The 24,102-nt window shown below is 35.1% G+C and overlaps 1 protein-coding gene across 4 annotated transcripts in view; it reads right to left on the bottom strand.

The window, feature by feature from the left end:
- Window positions 1-3,486: 3,486 nt before the first annotated feature.
- palm1a (paralemmin 1a) overlaps window positions 3,487-24,102 on the bottom strand; it is a 31,285-nt gene continuing 10,669 nt past the window's right edge. For 2 of the 4 annotated variants that reach the window (XM_043252244.1, XM_043252243.1), the window contains exons 3-9: window positions 23,764-23,844; window positions 17,706-17,833; window positions 16,255-16,363; window positions 14,963-14,996; window positions 14,633-14,698; window positions 13,375-13,506; window positions 3,487-8,247 (exon numbers count right to left, since the gene is read on the bottom strand). In XM_043252244.1, the coding sequence (XP_043108179.1) occupies window positions 7,688-8,247; window positions 13,375-13,506; window positions 14,633-14,698; window positions 14,963-14,996; window positions 16,255-16,363; window positions 17,706-17,833; window positions 23,764-23,844 (1,110 nt within the window). In that variant the 3' untranslated portion in view covers window positions 3,487-7,687. The remainder of the gene's footprint in view (window positions 8,248-13,374; window positions 13,507-14,632; window positions 14,699-14,962; window positions 14,997-16,254; window positions 16,364-17,705; window positions 17,834-23,763; window positions 23,845-24,102) is intronic. The other 2 variants (XM_043252245.1, XM_043252246.1) reach the window with 2 other exon arrangements.

The raw sequence follows: 24,102 nt of genomic DNA, 5'->3' as shown, positions 1-24,102 counted from the left end.
TTTCTGTGTGTGACATTGTGAACTGTGAACCGCTGATAAAATGACAGCAGGCCAGTTTCCTGGAAACCACTGCTCTGCCTCTGCTGATTGGCTCAGACTGTTTGAGGGGTGTCCCAAAAGTGTAAAAAATATACTGTAGCTTTACAGAAGTATGATGACCAAAACAACGATTCAGGGAGCCGTGCTACAGCAAGCCTTTACCCCATGAAAACATTTGAAATATATGCCCACTAAAGGACAGCTTCTTATCCAGATTCAAATGCAGTTTTCATAATATTAAAAATAAATACTGATAACAGAACAGCTACGTTTTGATAGATGCTTAGAGTAATGTGGACTGTATTTAAAAAACGACTTTGTAAAATCTCATTCTCGCTTTCTTACAGACAGATCGAAGTGCATCATAAAAAATAATCGTAAGATACATAACCGTATTCAACCTGATCAACCTTTAGCCTGCAGTGACAATAAAATGGCTGAAAGAGGAAACATTCCTGCCATGAAATGCATTTAAGACTTGTAATATTATATAATATAGAGAACAATCTTTTTTTAAAAAAACGGAACATTAAGCTAAAGGTTTTACTGTTTTAATTGATAAATATGCTTTGTCACTTTATGCTATTGTTATACAGTACATACAAATGTTTTCACGCATTTCAAATGAGCGAATAATATGAACTATTTATTCTAATATAACAAGATGAACTATTTATTCTCACGAAACCTTTCATTTAAAGAAAAGTGAGCAACACTCACCCTCAGACATCAGTAGCGGTGTGAGAGCCTGTAGTGTCACATGCATCAGAAGACACTTCTGGTTTTACTGCACTGACTTGACAAAGTTCAATATCACGTATGCATAATTAGACACAGCCCACACCCAGACAGAAGGAGCGCAGAAACTGATAGGTTGAAGAATAGACAACTGCTAAATTAATATAAAAGCCTGTTGCGGAACCATCTGTATGCAGAATTAACATTAGAGGTGTTAAATGGGCCTGAATAAACAACGACCTTTACAATTACATGTATCCGTATGGACTGTAGTGAGGATAACAACAACAGTGCAATTAAAATTAAAGCTGAGACTGTCATTTGGGCTGTGCGATGAGCTTAGGAAAACTCCCTCGGGATGAGTGAAAGTACAGAGCATGACACTCATATATTACATTCCAGAGTTTATGACCAAAAAATGTCTTTTTCTAAACTCAACACTAGCAACTGTTTAACTGATCAGATAGAAAAGCGCCAATATTGGAGTTTTTTTGTACAAACGCACAAGTAGATTTAATAATACAGATCTAAACTAAACTGTATTTGATCTAAAGTAAACAAACAAAAAAACTTTTTTACCTTCAAATATAATTAAAATCATTCTGCACTGACATCTAATCGGGCAAATAACAGCAGGCTGCGGGTAAGAAATTGAATTACTTTACAGCAGCGACAAAACTGTAATTACTGTAATTATGACACTGGTAAAATAGCAACATTGAATTCCACTCACATAAATATAGAGGGCTTCAAAGCTGCAAAAATACACTACATACTACATACAATTGGCCAAATATTACTTAATGTTAAGCTAATAAAAAAAATGGTATGCGTTCACAATATTTACTTAACATTTTGCACAACTACAGAATAAAAAGTCATAGTTCAGGTAAACATAAACTGCCACAACCACAGTAAAATGTATTCAGTAAAAAAATATAATGCACAAGTATTTTACTTTTTTATTAGCTTTTGAATATAAGCATCATAGCAAAGTAGGACCATTAGTATTGTACTGTACACATTATTTTATTTATATGGTATTTCTGTTTCAACGTGTTATAAAGCTTATTTTATAAAGCTGATTAAGTGAGACTCATTTAACAATTTGTAATGGAATTAATTACTTTCGTTAAATGCCTACACACTTCAAAATAAAGGTTCCTAAAAAGAAGCTTTTTTTTTTCTTAACGTGAAAACCATTTAAGTAATATAAAAAATCTTTTTTATTATGAATAACCTTTCGTGGAATAGAATGGATATTATGGATGTTAAAGGTTCTTCATGGAACCATCAATGCCAATAAAAAACCTTTATTTTAAGAGTCAAAAGGTCTAACCATTTTTTTTAAATGTGTTTTGTAAAACCCTACCTTAAAAGAATGATCCAGACTATTACATAGCACCTGCCACGGAGGAGTGTACCTGAACATGGTGTCTGTTGCAGCACTAGGAAAACACTAGCATGCATTTAACTCAACTCGATCCTGAAGAGTCCTGAAGAGGGAACAGAAAAGCTACATTATTTTTTATGTACCGTAACCTACCAAGAATCAAAGAAATACAAATACTTTAAGTGTAAAAGCAAAGTTTTAAAAATGAATGTATTTTGGTACTATGCGATAAAAAAATTGTTTGCTTTTACTCTCATTCGTCCTATTTCGGAATGACTCACCACATCTTTTGGAGGCCGATGGATCCAGCGAGACCATTGTGTTTAATAGCGTTGAAACATACAGTGAAAGCAGGGCCGGCCTACCCCATCGGTACAGCTGGGGGTGTCAGGCTAGTTTTCAGTCTTCATCCGCTACCCATAAAACCTGTGTTTTGGCTCAGTTGCTGTGGTAAAGCTCCTCCTCCAGTATGGCTTCAATATGGTCAAAACAAGAGATATCACCTTAAACAAAAATGTGACCTGGCCCATGGTCAAAGATTCAGTGCATGCATGCGAGCGTGTGTGTGTGTGTGTGACTGTGCTGAGGGCAGGAATACCAGCCTGGAATGCTGCTACAATCAGCAACCTTAGGACAAAAGCCGAGAATACCCCTCTACCATCCCATAATGCACCTCATAGTTGCTGTGAAGCCTGGTCATTTAATCATTGACAATAGTGGTGACAATACCACTATGGCTCTTAGATTAGCTCTGAATGGCAACAGTGGTGTTCCTCAGGTCTCACTACTGGGCCCGCAACCAGTTTATATATATTTTTTTCATCAAATCAAGTTTTTTTCCAACTTACTCCTCAGCTTTGTCCTTAGTTTGTGTCAAGATGCTGGCTCATAAGAGTCATTTGTTAACCAGACTACACTGGTTGTGCTGTACATTTCTCCTTCACTCAAAAGAACAGGCTCGTAAGAGTCATTTGTAAGTGAATCGAACTAGTCTGGTTGTGCCGTATGTTTCTGATTCACTCATTAGAGTCATTTATTAGCGAATCGGATCAACACTGTTTGCACTGTACATTCCCGACTAACTAGTTTTTGTGTGCAGCATGCAAGGACAGCTCAATAGAAAGCAGTTTCTTGCTTTTATTTCGCCGTGCGTGATATTTTCATTGCATTTCATTCAATACAGACTGCAAAATGAATCTTTTTTTGCGCTGTCGACGATAGCAGGAAATACCGTTACATAATGATTTGTGCATTACTGTAGAATAGATCGTCAGCGGCACATTTGCTGGACGAAGAAAATAAGACAGAGGCAGTGATTTCTGTAACACACGTCACATTTTAATGTCTCCTTCCAACTCCTTCTACAGCTCTGTCAGGTTCATAAGAAAGCAGACCTTCACAACACACAGACAACAGTGGCAGTAAGAGCACACACTCATTATCAGGAGATCCAATAAGAGAGGAACCTGGTTATATGTTCCTACACTGTCCTCTGTTCTATCATGACTTTGAACTCAGCTTGTCATCAAGGGTTAGGGGTTCAAGCACAGGGACGTTATCTAACATGGAAACGGATATGTATATGTAGATATGTGTGATGTATGTACCTATAAAAGCATGCAGCTATACAAAAGAGTTACGCCAGGCCCGAGGCCAGACAGCAAGGCATTCAGGGGCGAGGAACACGTCGGAACTGGAATGTTAGTACTGACGGACAGTAAGGTGAGCGGCAAACCATGAAACTCACAGTGATGCAAAGACTTTAAAGGAAGTTGCCCGGAGCATTGGGAGGAAAGCAAAAGGTTTCCGAACCATTAATTATAACCTCACCGACGCTGCTTTACATCCAAAAAGTGTACACGTGGATAAGCGAATGTGTGTAAACGCAATAAACGGAATAGTCTTTTTTTTTTTTTTTTTGCATTCATGTTGACCTCATTTGACTCCTGGGCTTCTAAACAACATTCACTGAGTTCACCCCAGCAATTCGGGCAGTAATGTAAGTAATATGAGAGATAAAGCGTGACATATTAAATGTAACAAATCATGAAAACGACCACATAGACGCAACACACACACACACACACACACACACACACATTATTCTAGCACACATCTACCAGCTACCCATGCCACATAATTTAATTCTCCTAAAAATGCTATTAATTTGCTATCAAATTAAATTTACAAAGTAAGCAATTTATAAGGTACAGGTTTAACATTCATTAAAAAAACCCTCCATGGTGACATAAAGGTGCATTTAGTAGTTTGGAGCTAAAGTTTTACACACAGAGGAAATACATTTGTTTTGTTACTTAGAAAAAGATTTCTCCAAAATGTATTTCAGTTATTAACGGCGTGTGCCATCCCCATCAAAATGTATTTTAGCACGATGAAAGGGCATGACCCCCGGAGTTTCACTAAATTTCACGACCGCTAGTAGCCCAGCGTTGATCGGGGATGCAAAGAATTCATATTTTACAAACACTGTGCCTTCCAGCAGAAACAATGGGACAATCATTACCTGTATATAGTGATTTCAAGCTTTTTGAAACACTAAACTGATTTGCAAATTGTTTCGATTAAAAAAATCTCAAAACACAGCGCGCTGGTTATTGTGTAAATGCAATGTGATCATAGCCCAAACCTGCAGAAAGACGCCTTTTACAATTACCAGTTACAATTGTATTTAATGAAGTATAATTAATACTGAATGTAATTTACGTATCACTAAATACCATGTAATATGAAGCGCCTGAATCATTTTTCATAATTTTGTATGCTTGTTTTAGGCAGGACTTGATGTAATGAAGCCAGTTTCACTACATATTAGCGCTGTGAAACAATTACTTGCAATTAATCGCGTTCAAAATAAATGTTTTTTATTTATATATGTGTGTTTACTGCGTGTATTTATCATGGTCTGAAGCCATCAGACAGAAACATCGGTACGGCAATATTTGGCGAGGAAAGTCTCGAGTTAGACAGGTAAAGGAATTAAATACATCCCTCTGAAACACCACGGTATCTGTGTTACTTACATGAAACTAGACACTGATTGCGAAACCTAACTACAAATGCACCTTTAATGTTACTAACGTTTAAATTTGTTATGGAAAAGATGAAAATAACTAAATAAGCACCAATCCATCACCCATCTCTTCCACAAAGACATAGGCTACAAAAACAATATGCTTTTTGTTTTTACTGAAGCATTTGGCATCATAGCTACTTTTTGTTCCAACTTTTCACAAAAATGCTAACATATATATATATATATATATATATATATATATATATATATATATATATATATATAAGAAACAGCTTCAATACTTGGTATAATAACCTATTAAATGTTTCCTGTCCCCTCGCCACACTTCCTTGGAACAGCTAAGGAAGGGCGGATAATGTCCTTCCTGTCTCTCCATTCTAGTCTCGGGAACTGTTATAATTGCTGTGGAAGTGAGAGAGCTTTGCTTATTCTGACACTAGTTTACACGCATGAGGGCTCTTGCATAGGATTGGCTGCAGCAGTTTGTTGATGTCACTTGTTAGGAATGAGCGGTCACTGATCCCTTCCTGAGGGCTGACGGCAGTGCGGACTGGCATACCATTAAAAACACACAGCCAGCCTGATACATACACACACACACCTCCGAAAGTCAGAACAAGGCCAAATGCACACGAGCGATGCAGATGAAAGATGAGAAGGCTACAAATGATCCGATGCGAGTTTACATCATGCAGCAGTTTGAAAGTAACCGAGAGAACAACTGACTCTCTACTCTTGATCTCTATTTCCAATAAATAGAGCATTTCAAGTGGGGGTTATATATATATATATTTTAGTTAGAAACACAAAGGAACGATTACAAACACATGCGCGAGCTCTTTGCTGCAACAGTCTAACTGAGAACGACCACCGAACAGCCTAACAGCAAAACATCAAAGCTTACTGAGATATCCTCAGCTCACCTGTCCTACATTTCAATATGAAAGAGCGCAATCTACTGGACTCACGGGAGAACAAAAATAAGGGAAATAAGGAAAACGGTGCTGTATTACTGTGTGTTTGAGATATAGCAAGGGAAAAGAGAAGGGATTGGCCATTTAAATGTTTTTTTTCATTTAAAGCAAACAGCCTCATACTGGTTACACGTGCATTTGCAGGAATGTTGGTTCAATAGAGAGCATAAGCTGTGACATGCTTTAATTTACTGTAAAACTATTAAAACTCATCCCTAAGTTTGTAAAATCATGTGGATTATGCAATATATATATATATATATATATATATATATATATATATATATATATATATATATATATATATATATATATATATATATTGCATATTGTATATATTAAAGAATGTAATACGTTTAATAAGCAAGGATGCAAAAAATAAAAAAGTGTTTCTTGAAGGTTCATGTGACAAAAAATAAGATTTGATTGATAGAAATTAATTACAATTTAACATTTATTTAAATTGAAAAGAGTTGTTTTTAATGATAAAATTTCACCTCTTACTGTACTTTTGATCAAATAAATATATGTAAATCTCTTGGCCTAAATGGCCATCATTAGAGAAATGTTTTTAAAACTATGTGATATTCTACAATAATATTTCACAATATTACTGTTTTTACTGTATTTTGATCTAATAAATGCATCCTTGAGTAAAAGAAATGGCTTTCAAAAGCATTTAAAAACTAAAAACTAAAATGTACAGCTTTAGAGCTACAAAAACTTTTTTTGTAAGTGACAATTCATATGTTTAAAAAAAAACATTTTGCAAACTGAGGGATGAGTCAAAACTATTTTCTGTATTAATCAAGAGCTCAGCTCGTATCGAACCCAGAACTTTTCTTTAAAACTCCCGCATGATGGACATTTCTAAGCAAATGCAAAGTGCGCTCTGTCAATCCCACAGGCTTTATTCCTAATTTGAAAAACAAAATAAAACAAAAAATAATTGCAATACTTCTCACAGCTTCAATAGCAATAAATACAGTGCAGTGCACGATGCTTAGATCAATCATTTTCTTCAATCTTTTCATGTGAAAGTGAAAATACTTCGTAGTGCACACAACACATGCTCTGCAAAAAGGGAACTCAGAATAAACAGGCTTAAAAAAAAAATCATATATGTTATACACTTATGGGAAGTATTTGAATCTTCCATATGGAAAGGTAAGACAAATTGTTTTTGAACTAAATGCTGATTAAAGGGGTTTGATCAGTTCATTTCAGTTAAAGGGTCATATCTTCATACTTCTCTTACGGGAGCGCGTATGACTCATTTCAGAGAACAAAAAAAAGCGTGTTAAAATTTAAATTAGGTTAGAAGGGATCGAGGGGAAAGGATAAAGTAATATAGAAAATATAAAACAGGTAAAAATCAATTAAAGAAACAACAGCTTCTATCAAAAGATACTGAACGTTTATTCCTCTCAGCCTTGCTGTTGTAGCATTTCATCAGTAAAGTCTGTGTTTGGGAGGGTGTGTTTGGGCTCACATGATGGTGCAGCACTTGCAGGGTTGTTTCTCCTTGCTCTTGACCTCAGCAGCGCCCCCTTCTGGCTGCCCCGACTCTCCGGCCGCCTCTTCAGCCTTCGGTGGCTCTGCCGGGCTGCCGTTAGGGGGCGCCTGTTCCTGCTTAGCATCACCGGCAGCGGTCTTGGCATCTCCGTCCTCGATGAGCACCACCTCAGCCTTCACAGTCGTGCTCTCCAGCCCCAAAACCTTCTTTGTTTCATCCTCATCCTCAACGCTCTGGTAGCCCATGAACACCATAGTGACTGGGTTCTCCGTGCTGGCCCCGCCCACTTCTGTCTGAGGGGCTGCGGGTTTGGCTTCTACGCCCGTGATCTCCTTTATGGGGGATGGGACTACGTCTTTCTCCACCTTCTCCACCTTCTCGGCCTGCCCTCGCTCCAGTCGCGGCGTAGTCTTGCTGCTCTCGCTCATGGTCACTTCATCAGCCTTGTGGAGGAGTTCCTCCACCTCCGAAGAGCTGAGCTGGTGAACGCCGTTGGTTACCGCACCGTCCACGCTTCGCACCTCATGCACGACTGCACAGAGAAAAAAAACACAGACCGAGTCAGGAACAAAGCCTCTTTAGGACAAGTCATGTCACTCGGTGACCAAAATCGAAGCGCCTCTCGGGCATCCAAGTGCAGCTTCTATCTCTTTGAATGGGGAAACATCAAATTTAATTGAAATCAAATTTCAAATTTGAAATCACGAATGAAATCTAGTATCATAAATGTTGTTTTCTTTTCTCAAAGAGCGTTAAGGCCCGATATACTTCAAACAAGACAGAATATCGAACTGAAATGACATCATTTCGAAACAAAATCAGGCCAAAATGAAGTTCGGCTCAACAAAACATTTTCAGAAAGTTAGTTTTGACCATTAAACGCCTTTGATCTACTATTGGTCCACGGCACTAATGCAATCTGTGGGTGTGTTCTGAAACTCCACCTTCTCTGGAAAAACCGGTTTGTTTCTCATTCAGCTGAGGTCAGGCAAGGGAGCAACATCTCCTAGTCACTATATATATCCACCTTATATCCTGACGTAAAAATGGCAATTTTATGACTCATTGGCATCCAGCTATTTTTAGCCGTACAAAACAGGTCATTTTGCTACTTGATACCGAAAACTGGTGTGTTCTATCATGCCATTTTAACGTATTACCTTAATTATGAACACACTGCTTTGTAGTGCCACCAGTTTTACCGTTTACTGCACGTTGTTATTCTCCTCGTTCTTTCTCTATAGCGTTTAACAAACCGGAAGCGTCACCCATAGGCTTACTTCCACGTTGAGGTTAAAAGGTGGATAGCTGAGCTGCCACAGATATATCCGCACCTGTACGATTGCTCGCAGAGAGACTTTAAAAATTCAGCGAACGCAATTAATTCCTACGAAGAAATTACAACAAAATTTGCGTTATGCAAAAGACCCGGAGTTATGTGACGCAGAGGAACATCGGGTGCAAGTTTTTCAAAACCATGCAAAGAAAGAAAGAAGGTATCGGGCAAATAAATATTATACCATACTGCTGCTGCTGCTGCTGCTGCTGCTGTTGTTCTTTCAAAGCAAATTTTAAAAAGTTTACCTTTGTTTAATCAAACTTACAGGCTAAGTGCGGGCTTCAAGAGTCATGTTTAAATTAATCTACCACGCAAGTGTGCATGCACAGTCCTGAGCAACCAGGAATTCTCAAAGCGCTGACTACCGGTTACCGATTGGCTCGTTTTCTCAGAAGGCGGGGCTTCGTTTGATCGAGTGGTCATATTGAGTGTTGCATTTTTCCCCATTCAAAACTATTCGAGTGACATGTCTTTTTTTTTTGGTCAAAAAAAAAGCCCTGACTGACTGCTTTTCATCTTTTTTAGGGATAGCTCACCTTCAGTTTCTGGTCCCTATTGACCGTTTTTTATCTTACGATGGAAGTCAATGAGGAATAGCAAGTGAAGATGAACTATCGCTTTAAGACTGTGATGATTGAGCGTTGCGCCCCAAGTATACTTCAATGCTAGCGCACAAGTACAAAATCGATTGCATAGCATAAAGTTATTCTATCTTATGTTGTGCGCAAATGCGGGCAGTAAATAATCTAATGCGGCAGTCTGTGTTCAGTGTCTGCTATATTATCACAGATGATAAATACTTTTTAGCTCTTTTAAACCACAGCTGAACTGTCTCATACCCTCTCGCTCACAAGAGTTTGTCAACGTGAGCATCTTGTTGCGGTCTCTGCTATTTTGTTGTTATTCTTCTGTCTCTTTTGTTTCATTTTCCACATTTAAACAACGGCATGGGAAACAGTAAGCTGTACCTCACATATATGTAAAAAGTGAAGTATACTTTGGGCTTTATCAACTCAAGCATTTGTGGGTCATTGATAAATGAGAGTGTTCAACAATGAAAAAAGTGATTTTTTGAAGTCACACAAGACTGCTGGAATACTTTTTACAGGAAGTTGAAAATTACATTTAATATTACTTACTATTTCTATTAAGTAATTATGAAATTTATTAGCAGTTTCTGAGAGAATTGTTTTGCGGCACAATCTTGCTGGTTTCATAAAAAAAAATTAAAAAAAAACATTTAAAGAATAAAATGAAATTAAATTTGAAATGAAAATTCTTACGTGATATAACCCCAAATAAAACCAATATATTTTCTTTAGACCTAGAATTTTTGTATCATTCTCCAAAAGGTATACATTATATACATTACAAATATAGTACATTTTTCATTTAGAAATGTATTTCTTTTTATTATTATTATTATTTTTTTATTTATTTAATTTTTTTTTGAGGGGGTTGCAATGATATGCAGAGCTTGTTTCTATTTTAAGATTTATTTTCTGTTTCCTTCATTATATCAGGACAGTTTTATTATCCCAATATTACAAAAATATATAAAAATATTCAGAAATTAAAAACAAAATATTACATGTGTGAAAAAAAAAAATGTTTAAACTAGATGGAAAAAAGGTCCATGTTTATAATAACCATAGACCATACAGAATACAAGCAGTAATAAGCAATGACCATACATCCATTTTTGCATAATTATTTCCTTTTTTATTTCTGAATTGTCTAAAATATTTGACTTTGTTTTCCTATTGACCGTTTCTCTACAGTTTCTCATGACCATTTCTCACCATTACGTATTTGACTCATTTTGGCCATCGCACATGCCACAACTGGTTGAACTCCTGATAGCTATTGGAATTACTTTTCAGTCATTACCTTCAGCAAGTATGAAAAACAATAGGAAAACAAAGCCTAACCCTGGACATTTTGAACAATTTAGAAATCCTGGCCAGGATCGACAAAAGCGATGTATGGTCAAATAAACAGCATTGACAGCATTTTTGACAATGCCTATATAAATCTTTTTTATAGTGTTAAAGCAAACATCTAGCCAACACTGCAGGACATTTGCCACATATTTACTGCAGGTTTGCTGTAGTCAAGAATTATAAGAATTTATAATAAAGACAGCTACACAAACACTACTCATTCTAACCACCGACGAAATGCATGGAAAGCATACTGTGCCCAGTTAAGCTATTAAAGTTGTACATTAAGAGCATTTCACTTGCTAGAAGTGCTCACTTGGCTGAGGGATCAAACACAGGGAAAGTGTGGCAAGCGGAGTAAACAGAGCAGGAAGCAAGCGGTGTTACTGGTGTTAGCATTAGCAGCTAGCAGCATTAGCGTTATAAAACTGATGTATCGGTGAAACAAGTATTTTAATCGTCTGTAAACCTTTGGAGAATATGTTTAATGTGTGCAACATTTATAGTTTCATTGTGTAACACCACTGGGAAGAGTGAGAAGTCGAGCTGGCTAAGCGTGGCAGCAACATGCCCAAAACTAGCAGTCAAGATGCAGGGTGACCAACTGAGAGTTTAATGCACAATATGATCTCTCTGACCAACAAAAATCAACAAAAATCAGAGGGTTTGGGGTTACCCTGCATCTAAAGCCATGCTCAATTAACCTCTTCCTTTACGAGAAGTGACGAGCGTTTGATGACGAATCAAGTAAAACTGACAAAACAACACTTTAATCTTGAAACAGTAACTCATCGTGTTGTTCCAAACCTCTGATCCAACCTGAAAGAGTTGTTTAGATACTCTTTTCCATACAATAAAAGCATATATTGTCCATTAACTCCCGCATATGCTGGAGTTATTAGTTATTAACTCCCGTTTTAAAGCTGGGTTGCTGGTTTAAGCTGGTCTTTTGCTGGTTTGCTGGTCCTTTACCGTCAGATGCCCAGCATAAACCAGCAAAAAGACCAGCTTAAACGAGCATCTCAGCTTCAAAACATACCTAATCAGCATGTTTAAATAAATAAATAACTTTAAATAAGGATAAAATGCCCAATGATTGGCACTAAAAGTTTTCAGATTTATGCGAAAAAAGTAAATGTGAATTTGCCAGTGATTTATTATATTGGTTGTTGTTATTTGTCGTATGATGAGTGGCACTAAAAGATTAATGCTATATTGCATCAACATTAAGGATAACACATTATCTAGACTAAACCTAAGTGATAATAAGCAAACATGAGATAAAAATGCATTTACTGAAGAAACCATGCCATTTCAACTTGTTTCTGCGAGCTCTTTTTATCGTGAGTGCTCAACATTGTAAATTGCAACATAAACTACCAACAAAGTTTAATATGTTAATACGTAGCGAATTATGTGATGCAAAGGTTTTAGTTTACAAATAATGCACTTTGGAAAAGAGATTCGGGATCGCAACATATAGGGCCATGAATTTAAATTTTGCATTCCATTATATTGATAAAATATGACGTTCTAGTAGTCAAAAAGCAAGTTTAAAAAAAGGTTTTTATGGCCCTATGGAATTTAATTTTTCCACTATTTTTTATAGTTCTATTGCATTTTAATAATTAAGAAGCATTTCTATTCAACTGAAAACATTTTAGCAACTTAATAGTTTAGTTTACAATACTATAAATAGATTTTTTTTTAAATATAAATACAGTGTCTGCTTGAATTTTTCAGGATTTATGATTTAATACCAAATCTATCATCAGGAACAGTGGAAATTAAGTGAAGGCATAAAACATGAATCCATCTTTTTAAATATAATGGTTTTTTCTCAAATATGGATTAAGTTTACGACCCTACTTTTGATTTATTAATCCAAAATTTGCCAAATTCCAAAGAAGTGCACTAACTTATTATATGATAATCTGGCCCTGTAATCATAATTTGTGAAAAAAAGGTGTGTTAGTGTTTTACTACCATTAGTGTTCATTTTAATCGGTAACCTACATGTAGAGGTATGTTATTTTTAGATAAGCCTATATTGTACATTTTGTCATTCACTTCTATGATACCTGCCCTTCATCAGCTATTTTATTATTTAATTTAAATATACCACTTGAAGATGCATCATGCCAGGTTTGACCTCAACGATGCTGAATGGAAATGGTTTCCACGTGTCACATGACCCAGTACACTAAAACATGTGAAAGCAAGAATAAAATATGAGGGCTACGGATGAAAATCATTCGGGTTTAGAAAAACATGAATAACATTTTCTCTTGTTAATGTGTTTTAGGTCAAGATGCACACTTCTCGTAAAGCAAGCGTATCTAGCAAAGCCCCGTGCGCCTGCTCTATCGCCAGCCACCTTTCTGTTCATCCTCATAGACCTTGACGCCCTGCTGCGAGAGGTCTTTGGGGAGCAGTGTGTTAGTGGACAGGACTTTGGTCTCGCCAGTCACCAGGTCCTTCTCAACTGTGATCTCTACGGAGTACATCGCTGCAGTGCCAACGAAAGAACACATTACCATCCTGCAATGATGCACGGTCACACTCACATAAAGTCACTGAACACACACACACACACACACACACACACACACCGTTTGTACCAGTTGACTTCTATATTTGAAAAGCCAGTGAAGTGGTTTTTTAAGACACTGTTTGGTGAGCTCTATGAAAATAATCATAGACAGACAGGGTGACTATCTTTATGTTCTAATGTAATGGATGACAAATGATCTTAGAGATCAGAAATAACTGTAACTTTAGATAAAACAATAACCTAAAAATAAAAAAATCTGGTCTTGGTAATTATATATATTTTTTATTTAAAAAATATATATATATAACTATATATATATATATATATATATATATATATATATATATATATATATATATATATTTTTTTTTTTTTTTACATTTTTTTGGTTTATCTAAAGTTAAAATAACTCAAAAATACAGCTAACTAACATTAAAACATGATAATAAAAAACATGATTTTAAAAAAGCAAACAGTTTTTTCTGTTTTCATATTCTTCATATATTCTTCAAGTCTTCATATTTAGTTTATATATATATATATATATATATATATATATATATATATATATATATATATATATATATATATAGTATATAGTAATTCTATCACAGAAAAAGTAAATCAAAGCTGTGATATGATTTCTGTGGTAATGTTGCCATGGTAACCTGATTCTTTAGTAGTAAAACTTCTAAAAATAGCTGTTTTTATTAGATGTTTTTCTGCTTTTAAACTTTATATGTGAGTGAGAGATGATGTGGTGTGTATGCCAGACACACAAAGACACACACACATGCAGACACACATCATCTGAAAGAACAGAGAATTAGAAGACAAGATTAGAAGAAAACCAGTACAGGATTAGTACGTTTAAAACACTGGTCTACGACGATATATAAGACCCACGAGTGTTTGTTTACAAAATGTTCTGGTTTCGTCATATAGTCAAGTATGTGTATAAGTAAATGTATATAGTTCAGTCAGAAAGCGCCTCTTTTTCCAGCTTCATCAAGAGGGAAAGGGTAAAACAGCAGGAAGAGTGTGTGATCTCTGCGTGAGCTACGGTTGGATCAACACTCACCTGCTCTCATCATGTCAGAGACACCTCCGGATTTCTCCAGACGAGGGCTGACGTGAACTTTGACCTCTAACAGGGTCATGAACGAGGACACAGAAGGACAGAGAATGGTAAAAAGGTATAAGAAGCGAGAGTGTAGAAAAGAGGAGAGAGAGGGATGATGGGAAGGAGGAAGTACTACAGCAGGCACAACACTGACTGCAGCATCCTTAACCGCAGTCGATATGTGGGGGATAACTGCAGAAACTGATCTTTTTTTCAATTCTGATCAAATGTTGCTCATGAAAAGGCTATTTTAAGAAGTGTTTCTGGTGTCAGAGATGATGACGTTACCTGTTACAGAGTCTGTCACAGAGTCCATCACGATCTGCAAAAACAGGACAGAGGAAAAGAAAGAAATCTTATCCGACTGATCCAAATTGTACATGTTTGTGTTAAATGATATCATCTGTCATATTTTAGTTTGTAATCATGAACCCATCATCTTTTCTGTTTACATCAGATTTTTAGTTTAATAAGCAATTAATTTTCACTTTGAACTCCAGCTCTCAATTTCGAGGTAAAGGACACCATCATAGCTTTTGTTCCCATTTTACATTAAATGCTAGCTATGAAACTAGCCTTAAAAAGAATCAGTCATGTAATTCCAAAAATGTTTCAAATACAATTTCCACCATCATTTCCATCACAAAATGCTATTTAACAACACCATTTAATAATGATTGTTATTTTTAGCTAAATAAAAATTATAAATATATATCAAACAGTACTATTATTTTATATTATTGTGTAAAAAGATTTTCTTCTCACTAGTTTTTCCACTGTTTTTGTACAGAAAGTTCAAAAGACCAGCATTTATTTACAAAATAGAAATTTTGTAACATTATATAAGACACTATTGATCAATTTTAAACAATTAAAAACATTAATTTTATTATTTTTATTATTATATTTAATATTTTACGTACAATTAACATGTTTTAATGAATAAATATTACTATATAAATGTAATAAAGTAAATATGTAAAAAAAAAAATCTGTGTATGTTCTAATTTATATTAATTTAATACATTACTATTATTTACATATTTTTAGGTTACTAGAACACAATTCATTCCTTGAGATGTGATGTAAATAAGGGAAAAGTGAGGTAAATAAACTATTTTATCTGCCCGCAGGCTCTTCTGTGGAAATTTATTCAAATAAAAAAAATACTCTGAACAACGGTCCTGTGGACAAACCACACGAACAGTAAGCATAGAGCTCAGCAGGCACTGGACAGTGATATATGATGTACTTTAAAGGATATTGACCAGCACAGAAAAGGCTAATCAGAGAAAATATTTGTGTCGTAGAAGCATCGCCGCTGCTGCTATGGAAGCCGTTCTGAACGCAAAAGTCTCTCAGTCCTGCATCCTTAGCGCTCGCTGCTTGAGTTAGACTGTTTCCTGCACTATAAGAGATTCATCGCTTCCCTTAATCAAGATGGCCTTTGTGTGGCAGGACATGAGATTGTCCCCCATTGTGTGTCGCGCACTAAAGCTTTGAATGGAAGCCCCTGGATCCCCTGCTGCCCACCCTGGTGTGAAGTTTATGGGCCAGAAAGAGCTGCCGGTCAGACGCACCGTTTTTTCCACTGTCTTGATGTTGACTTCCTGTACTGCGTCTGACAGGTTCTCTTTGGTGGATGTTGCAGACACTCCTGTCTCTAGCTCCTCCAGCTCTCTCTCCATTCTGTGCTCAAAGAAAAGAAGAGGGATGTTCAATTTATAAAGCACATTTTAACTTAACGTTGTGTGTGTATATGTATATAGATTATATATATTACATCTGAATCTGAGTTGTTTCAGTAGTGAGTGTGTGTGTGTGTTGTGAGTGTGTGTGTCTATATACACAGGCTTTAGTCACATGGTTCTTTAAAAGTCATAATAATATGCTGATTTGGTGCTCAGTTGTTATTATTATTATTATTATTATTATTATTATTATAAACAACAACTAATTATTATAAAATAATATTAATATTCTAAATAAATCTTAATAATAATGCTATATATATAATAAGCAATACTAATAATGTAAAATAGTAAATGTACAATAATGTACAAATGTAAATATTTGTAACATGTAACATAAATGTGTTTCTTTTGATGATAAATAACTGTCACTTTTCATGAATTGAATGCATACTTGAATGAAAGTATTTATATATTTAGAATTTAATATATTGGAATTAATAGTGCTGACAAACAGTTAATTGCATTCAAAAGGAAACTTTTTTAAATATTTACTGTATATGTGTTATTTATTTTTATTTTATATTTATATATATATATATATATATATATATATATATATATATATATACTTTTAGTATTAGTACACAATTAGTATAGGAGTTATTTAATAAATATGCTATTGTTATATTAAATATTCAATATAAGAAATATATTAAAAATCATTAAAAAAACAGATTATAGGATGAACACCTGTTTTGATTTATCTTTATTATTTACACAATTATCTGTAGGTGTGGGCAAAATTATTTTAAATATGCTAATGTAATTATAATGAATACATAAAAATAATAAATGAATGCACTGCACCAATTATCATATCTATATCCATATATCATATCTATATAGCAATCACATCTATAAATATGCACTATATACAAATACACTATATACACTATATACAATATACATATATAATGATCTGCACCAATTAAAATCTGTTTTCACTTCATTTGATATTTTTCACGACCCCTTTCTGAGTGTTTCCCACACCAGGCCTTATTAGCTGTTCACTGGCATGACTTATTGGTTGGAATACCAGTCCTGTGCCAGAGATTTAATCAGGCAATGGACATCCAGACTGACTGCTCTGCCAACAGAAAGACCCATGGCACTTTTTCACCATTAGGAATAAACTGAGACAAATCAGATAAGAAAGATCTTGGCCACTAGATCCATATTGCACAGTCCAGGCTGATGGATCCCACATTAGGGACTTGCTGTCTAACCACAGCTGGACTGGTCTCCTTCTATATAATATGTGAGTCACACCGCTGCACCTGAGAATGGTTTCCTCAAGACCTCTGGTTTTGGCTTCATCTTCACGCAGCTGTTTCGTGGTCTCGTCTTCCTCCGGTCCTGCAGAGGGCGCACCGTCCAGCAGCCATCTTTCCCTCAGTGCCTTTGACTGCAAAAAAATGCAAGCTTTAAGTATGAAAGAATATACTCAAATTTAAGCAGAATATACTCTGCAGCTTGAGCAGACGCTTTCAGTTTAGAAAACTAAAGTATTTTTTTTTACAGCTAAAAGTAATGTGCGCTCATTTTTACTCCCAACTGACCAATCAGAGGATCCCAGATGGATATACATTAATGTGGCATTTATTATCATTATTATTATTATTATTATTATTTATTTTATTTCGTGAATATTATACTAGGTACATTATATAAGTAAGTAGAATGCTTTAAAAAGTTTGGAAAGATTAAGATTTTGTGTTTTGAAAGAAGTATCACCAATGCATCATTTATTTGATTAAAGTTAAACTAACACTGTGAAATATTCTTTTAATTTAAAATAACTTTTATTTTGGATATGATTAATCATCATTAATCTTTTGACAGCACTACTTTTGATCAATTTATGATGTCCCTGCTGAATTAATTTTTTTATGCTTAATGTTTTTATTTTTAAATAATAAGCCTTTAAATGAAAGTTTCAAATCTCAGCTTCTACTTATACTATATATATATATATATATATATATATATATATATATATATATATATATATATATATATATATATATATATAATAACTAATAACTGAGCACCAAATCAGCATATTCAACCTCAACAACCTTCAAACCTTAATAATATTTCATATACTACTTTTAAACAGTAGGTTTTTATTATTCCAAGTTTAATTAATGTAGTTAATGCAATGCATGATGCAATGGACCGAAAACTACTTCAGGTTGTAAAAGTGGAAAATCATTGCTTCACTCAAATGTCCTGTACAGAAGTCTTGATTCATTTAGGGAAGAAAGAAAAATCACCCTGAAAGTTTAAGTGACGAAAATGATGCAAATATCCATGTCAAAGAAAAAAAAAAAACTGGAGATAAAAGTGAATCCCGCGTCAGTTGAACAATGATGCTAGTGAAGCACGTCCCGAAAGAGTTTCAATTCTGTTATCGCCTTGCCTTTGGAGATCTCCTATGAGAGAAGAAATCTTTACTAACCAAATAGTGCACAGCTCTGGCTCTCAGAGCCTGAATTATTCAGCTAATTGGCACTAAAATCTAAGTGTCGAGCTGGCACTAAGCTGCCTTGGCACCAAACCAGGCACTGCACTGATTTACTCTCTGAAACTGATCTTACCCTCTTCCTCTGACTCTCAGAGCTTGATGTTTGCTTATTGGAAGCATTAAACTACATGGCAATTTGTTTGCCATTCACAAAACCGCATAAGATGTGTGCATATGCATAGGCTGCCCTGTACCAGTGCATTACCAGCAGCCATTAAAAGTCTGCAGCTGAGCGCAGTCACTCTAAAACTTCGGGATGGATGAATATATTCTGGGCGGGGCAAACCTTTTACAGTAACAAAACCAATCCAAGAACACTTCAACGGAGCTTTTTGCTGATTTCGGTATTCTGCAGCACTTCCTGTTGATTATTTTATTGCAATATGGATATATGAGAGGCAGTCCAAAAACAAAACACGCATTGGCCATAGAGAAGTTACACTACTCAAACTTAAAGAGCATTATGGATATGAGCTGTATGATTTGGCTGCTGTCCAGCCCCACAATGCACTGCAGGCCTCGGACATTCCTGTCTCTCCCAGCTGTTACTGATCAAACCTCTGAAGATGACCGTCTTCTTCCTCACTTACAAGTCAAATAACATTCTTTATGGGCTAATATAACATTACATATTTTGATTCATGCATACCAGTTCACGAAGGCCAGCTCTGAAAGGCTGCTTTCGGGACTCAACAATTTTTGTATGCAATATATAACATATTGCACGTAATATATAATACTTAATATTCCTTGAATCGTATTAATTAGCTTTTACATGAATAAAATGTTCATTCATTCATTTATGCATTCTGTTGGTTTTACAAAAAGCAATTTATAACAAATAGTGATAAAAAGTTTATCGTGTTTAGTTTAGCTTGAAGTTCTATATATGAAAACACTAAAAAAAGTATAAAAAGTACACACTCATACACTGTATATTTTAGAAATATTTAAATATATATATATATATATATATATATATATATATATATATATATATATATATATTTATATTATATATTTAATATATAAACAATTTATTTAAAAAAATTAATACATGCATGTGTTTTAATTTATACACACATAATAAATATGCACAGTACGCATTCATATATTTTATAGAAATATATTTTATATTATAAACTTTCATTTTTCGATGCAATAAATCGTTTGACATCACTATATATACATGTGTGTGTGTGTGTGTCTGTGTGTGTGTGTGTTTATATATAAATACACACACACACACACAACATAATCTGTGTTAGCCAGCTACATAATATTATCTCAGTAAGCACATGTAAGAACAAATGATGTATGATATAGTAATTGCACTGGTCTATATGAAATAATCAAATCACTACAGGAGTTGTTTAAATAATACATCATATATATTTTATGTTGCTTCTTTCTTTCTTTGTTTTCTTTCATCTCCATTTTCATTTTTGCCTGAGCTGCCACCTCCCACTCCCTAGAGACCTACTGTAGGAGAGCATAAACTGACCACACACACACACACACACACACACACACACACACACACACACACACACACACACACACACACACACAAGCACGTCTTTACTGTAGTGATGCAATCAAAAGTACAGAACAGAGCGCACAGGCTCCCATGTGCTTCCAGTGGCTGAGCCATTGTTTTCCAAAGTAAAATGGATCCAGCTTTTTGTGCAACAGTTTAAAACAAAGACTTTTGTCTGCCTGCAAGAGTTCACCGCCCTCTACCCCGCGTCACGTGACCCGTGCTAACCCATCCTACTAATCAAACCACACCTATGCCGTCCTCATCATTATCATCCTGTACTGATCACCCCGGGACGTCAGGCGTCCCGTTAATCGGTCTGGAGTTACGAGACGAGCCAATCAAAACAATGGAGCCAAAATACTGACAAAGAATGAGTACGATAGCGAACAGACATTATACAGACACGCAGGCTTCAGAAGGACTGGAAACAGCACAGCTTCGGAGCTCAAGTGGTTGGAATTGTTCTATATTCAGGCAGAACACTATAAACCTTATCTTAGATCGACAAAAGCCTTCTCATGTATCAGAGAGCATGTGTTTTCGGGACTCTCAGAGGCCCCTCCGTACTTCAGCGACCCACGGCCCACTATTCACTGGCCATTCATCTCTCTCTCTTTCTCTCCCTTTGCATTTTGCTGACTCTGAATGGGAGCTCCATAGAAACTGCTAATGAGGAGGGTTTTTGGATCTTATCTCTGGCCAGCGCAGCAAAGTCTCTCAGCCACAGCTGATCGAAAGCTGTGAAGCCTCGAAAACACACACAGAAAAAACAAAGCGGCACTGGTAATAACGATTGAAATTGAATTACAAACTGTTAATAACATTTTGAAACAAATCACAATTAATTGTACATTTGACATCGCATTACCGTAGCAGACGAATGCACCGAAAAAGCGTCAGTTTTACATTAATGTTTCTAAGTTAGGCAGGAGATACATTTTGGTACTTGATTATAATGTAGTCCATATTTGAACCTGTTGCTTTGTTCAAATACCCACACTTGCGTTCTTGGCCACTTAGGAGAAGGAAGAAAGTGTGCTTATTTTATTGGTGGAAAGTTGAGTGGTGGTGATATTTATTTTGTAAGACATTTGCAACGGCTTTTCATCACATAGTTAGAAGCGGCACAAATTAAAATGTCATAGAGGCTACTGAACAGACTTTTATAAGTAGATTTTTTAAAATGCATTTCGAATAAAAACAGATCTATGTAAACCATTGCATTTTTACAACACTGTAAGTGTGTCCAATCGGGTAATGAAAGGGCCTACTTGTGGTATTCATCTTTACTTGAACGCATGTGTCATATGTATAGTCAAGTGGTCACCTGCAAAGACCTGCAAATAAGTGTGGTTACTTGGACAAGGGGTCAGTCTTATCGATCAGTCTTAATGTAAGATTTCACAGTAAAAGTCCTAGAATAAACGTAAGCTATTTTCAAAATGCAATACTAGCATATTGTTTATTGCATACTATGAAGTATACACTTTATGTTAGTAGCAAGTTAGTGTGTGGGAAAATTACACAATAATAAAAATTAGTAATTTGTCATTACTATATTTAAGGTTATACACAGGTTTTATATATATATATATATATATATATATATATATATATATATATATATATATATTACGGTTAAAATGGGCAGTGTTAATGTAATGTAGTATTATTTTCATACTGTAATATATTATATAAGAATTATATAGTATTTTATATTATTTAATTTTTGTATCCATTCTAAATTTATTTTTGTTACATTTTTAGAATTTGTGTGATTTGCTTCTGTCTTTTTATTTTATTTTATTTTTATATATATTTCCATGTTGCTTTATTTTTTTGTATGTGTTAATAACCTTAGTAATTCAACTTATTTTATTTTAGTCACCAAGGCGGTACATATAAAAATGAACTTTTTCAATAATATATAATGTGTGTGGGGAGGTGTATACATATTTCTTTTCAACGATAAAACAATGATGTTTTACTGTTTATTTCATTTTACAGCATAACTGGAAATGAAAGGTCAATTCCAGAGCAGCGCCTTTTGGGAAACAGTCTTTTGGCGTTTCCAGTAGATATGAAATTTTGGCAAAGGCAGAAGGGCATGCACGTATATATATAAAAAAAGAATGACTAGGACAAATATATGCAGACACATTTAAATGTCTATTTTAAACTACAGCATACACAGAAATGGGGAAAAAAAGACCTCCAACAGTTTGCAATCATGTACACCTGACCTGAGGGCCACAGAGACAATGCGCCATATATTTAGCAGAGTGAAGCATTTCCCTCTTCGCACAAACAGGATGTCTCATCACCCCCCACAAGGCAGATTCTCCTTCCTGTGTCTGACAGGGTGTTCTTGGCCCAAACTGCACCAAATCAGAGTGGTCTGATCAACACCAATACTGAGAGGTCCGATGCCAAGAGGTTTTCATGAGGCAAGCTTAAAATACAACAGGGATCGACTACATCCCTCTGGGAGATAAAGGGTCCTTACCCTGAAAAAGTACCCTGCCGTAATGCATTAATAACAGGGACTAGGGAAATCAAAGACATACGAAAACAGTACATGCTTTGTTCAGTCATAATTACAATATTACAATATTAAGAATAGTAAGACACTTATTCATTATGACGTAACAGGTCATTAGAAGTTTAAGTGAAAATGAATAATTATGACAGGCACAATTATGACACTAACTCATAATTATAAGATAAAAATTCACAGTTAGATGTAAGCGTGACCAATTTTGACAAAAGTCAAAATTATAAAATATTAAGAAAATGTTAAATAAAGGAAACATTTTTATTGTATAATTTTAATAAAATTAAATTCACTAAAACATCTCGTAATTATAACTTTATCTCTCATATCTTGTTTAATGCTATTAATGTGATTTATGTCATAAATATAATTTCAGATTTTTTATGTCAAAATTATCCTATAATTATGACTTAGTATTTCACAATTTCATGGTTATTTAATTATTTCAAATATTAAATGTTACAATTGATAGTCTTATGACTTTATACTAACTTTTTGTTGTGGAAATAAATGGTCTTCAGATATTGAACGACTATAATAGTTTCTAAATATTAAATCCATCAGTGTCTGTATTTAGCGTAATGTAAATGTAAATGCCGCCTCATCATACATACTGCACGAGACCTTGTTAGTCTGACAGAGATCAAACTGCACTCACACCAAATATTTCGGCCTGTTTTGGATGTTTTTTTTTTGGTTTTGTTTTTTTACCTTGAGGTGCTGAAGCTGCCGTCGGTCATCCTCTAGTTGTCTTTTCTTGTTCTCGATTTCTGTCTGTCTTTTCCTTTTTTCCTGTCAATAAAAATATCCAGATTAACACTGAGTGTCTAGTGTGCTAAATGCTTGTTAACACAAACAACCATATCAGTTTTGTCCTGTTCTTCAACATTCGTTCTGTGAAAACGGCTCTTTTAGAGTCGAAAGTTGGCTAAAAAGGTTTTCAGCAGGGTTAACATTTTGTTGAAACCTACGCCACAGCTCTCAGACCAAAGCATCTTCATATGTGAGAGAAAATGTGTTCATCAGTCAGTGAGGTCGAGATCTCAGCCA

This window comes from Puntigrus tetrazona, chromosome 11, assembly GCF_018831695.1.
Source record: "Puntigrus tetrazona isolate hp1 chromosome 11, ASM1883169v1, whole genome shotgun sequence".
Lineage (NCBI taxonomy): Eukaryota > Metazoa > Chordata > Actinopteri > Cypriniformes > Cyprinidae > Puntigrus > Puntigrus tetrazona.
This window is presented reverse-complemented; position numbering and strand designations above follow the sequence as displayed.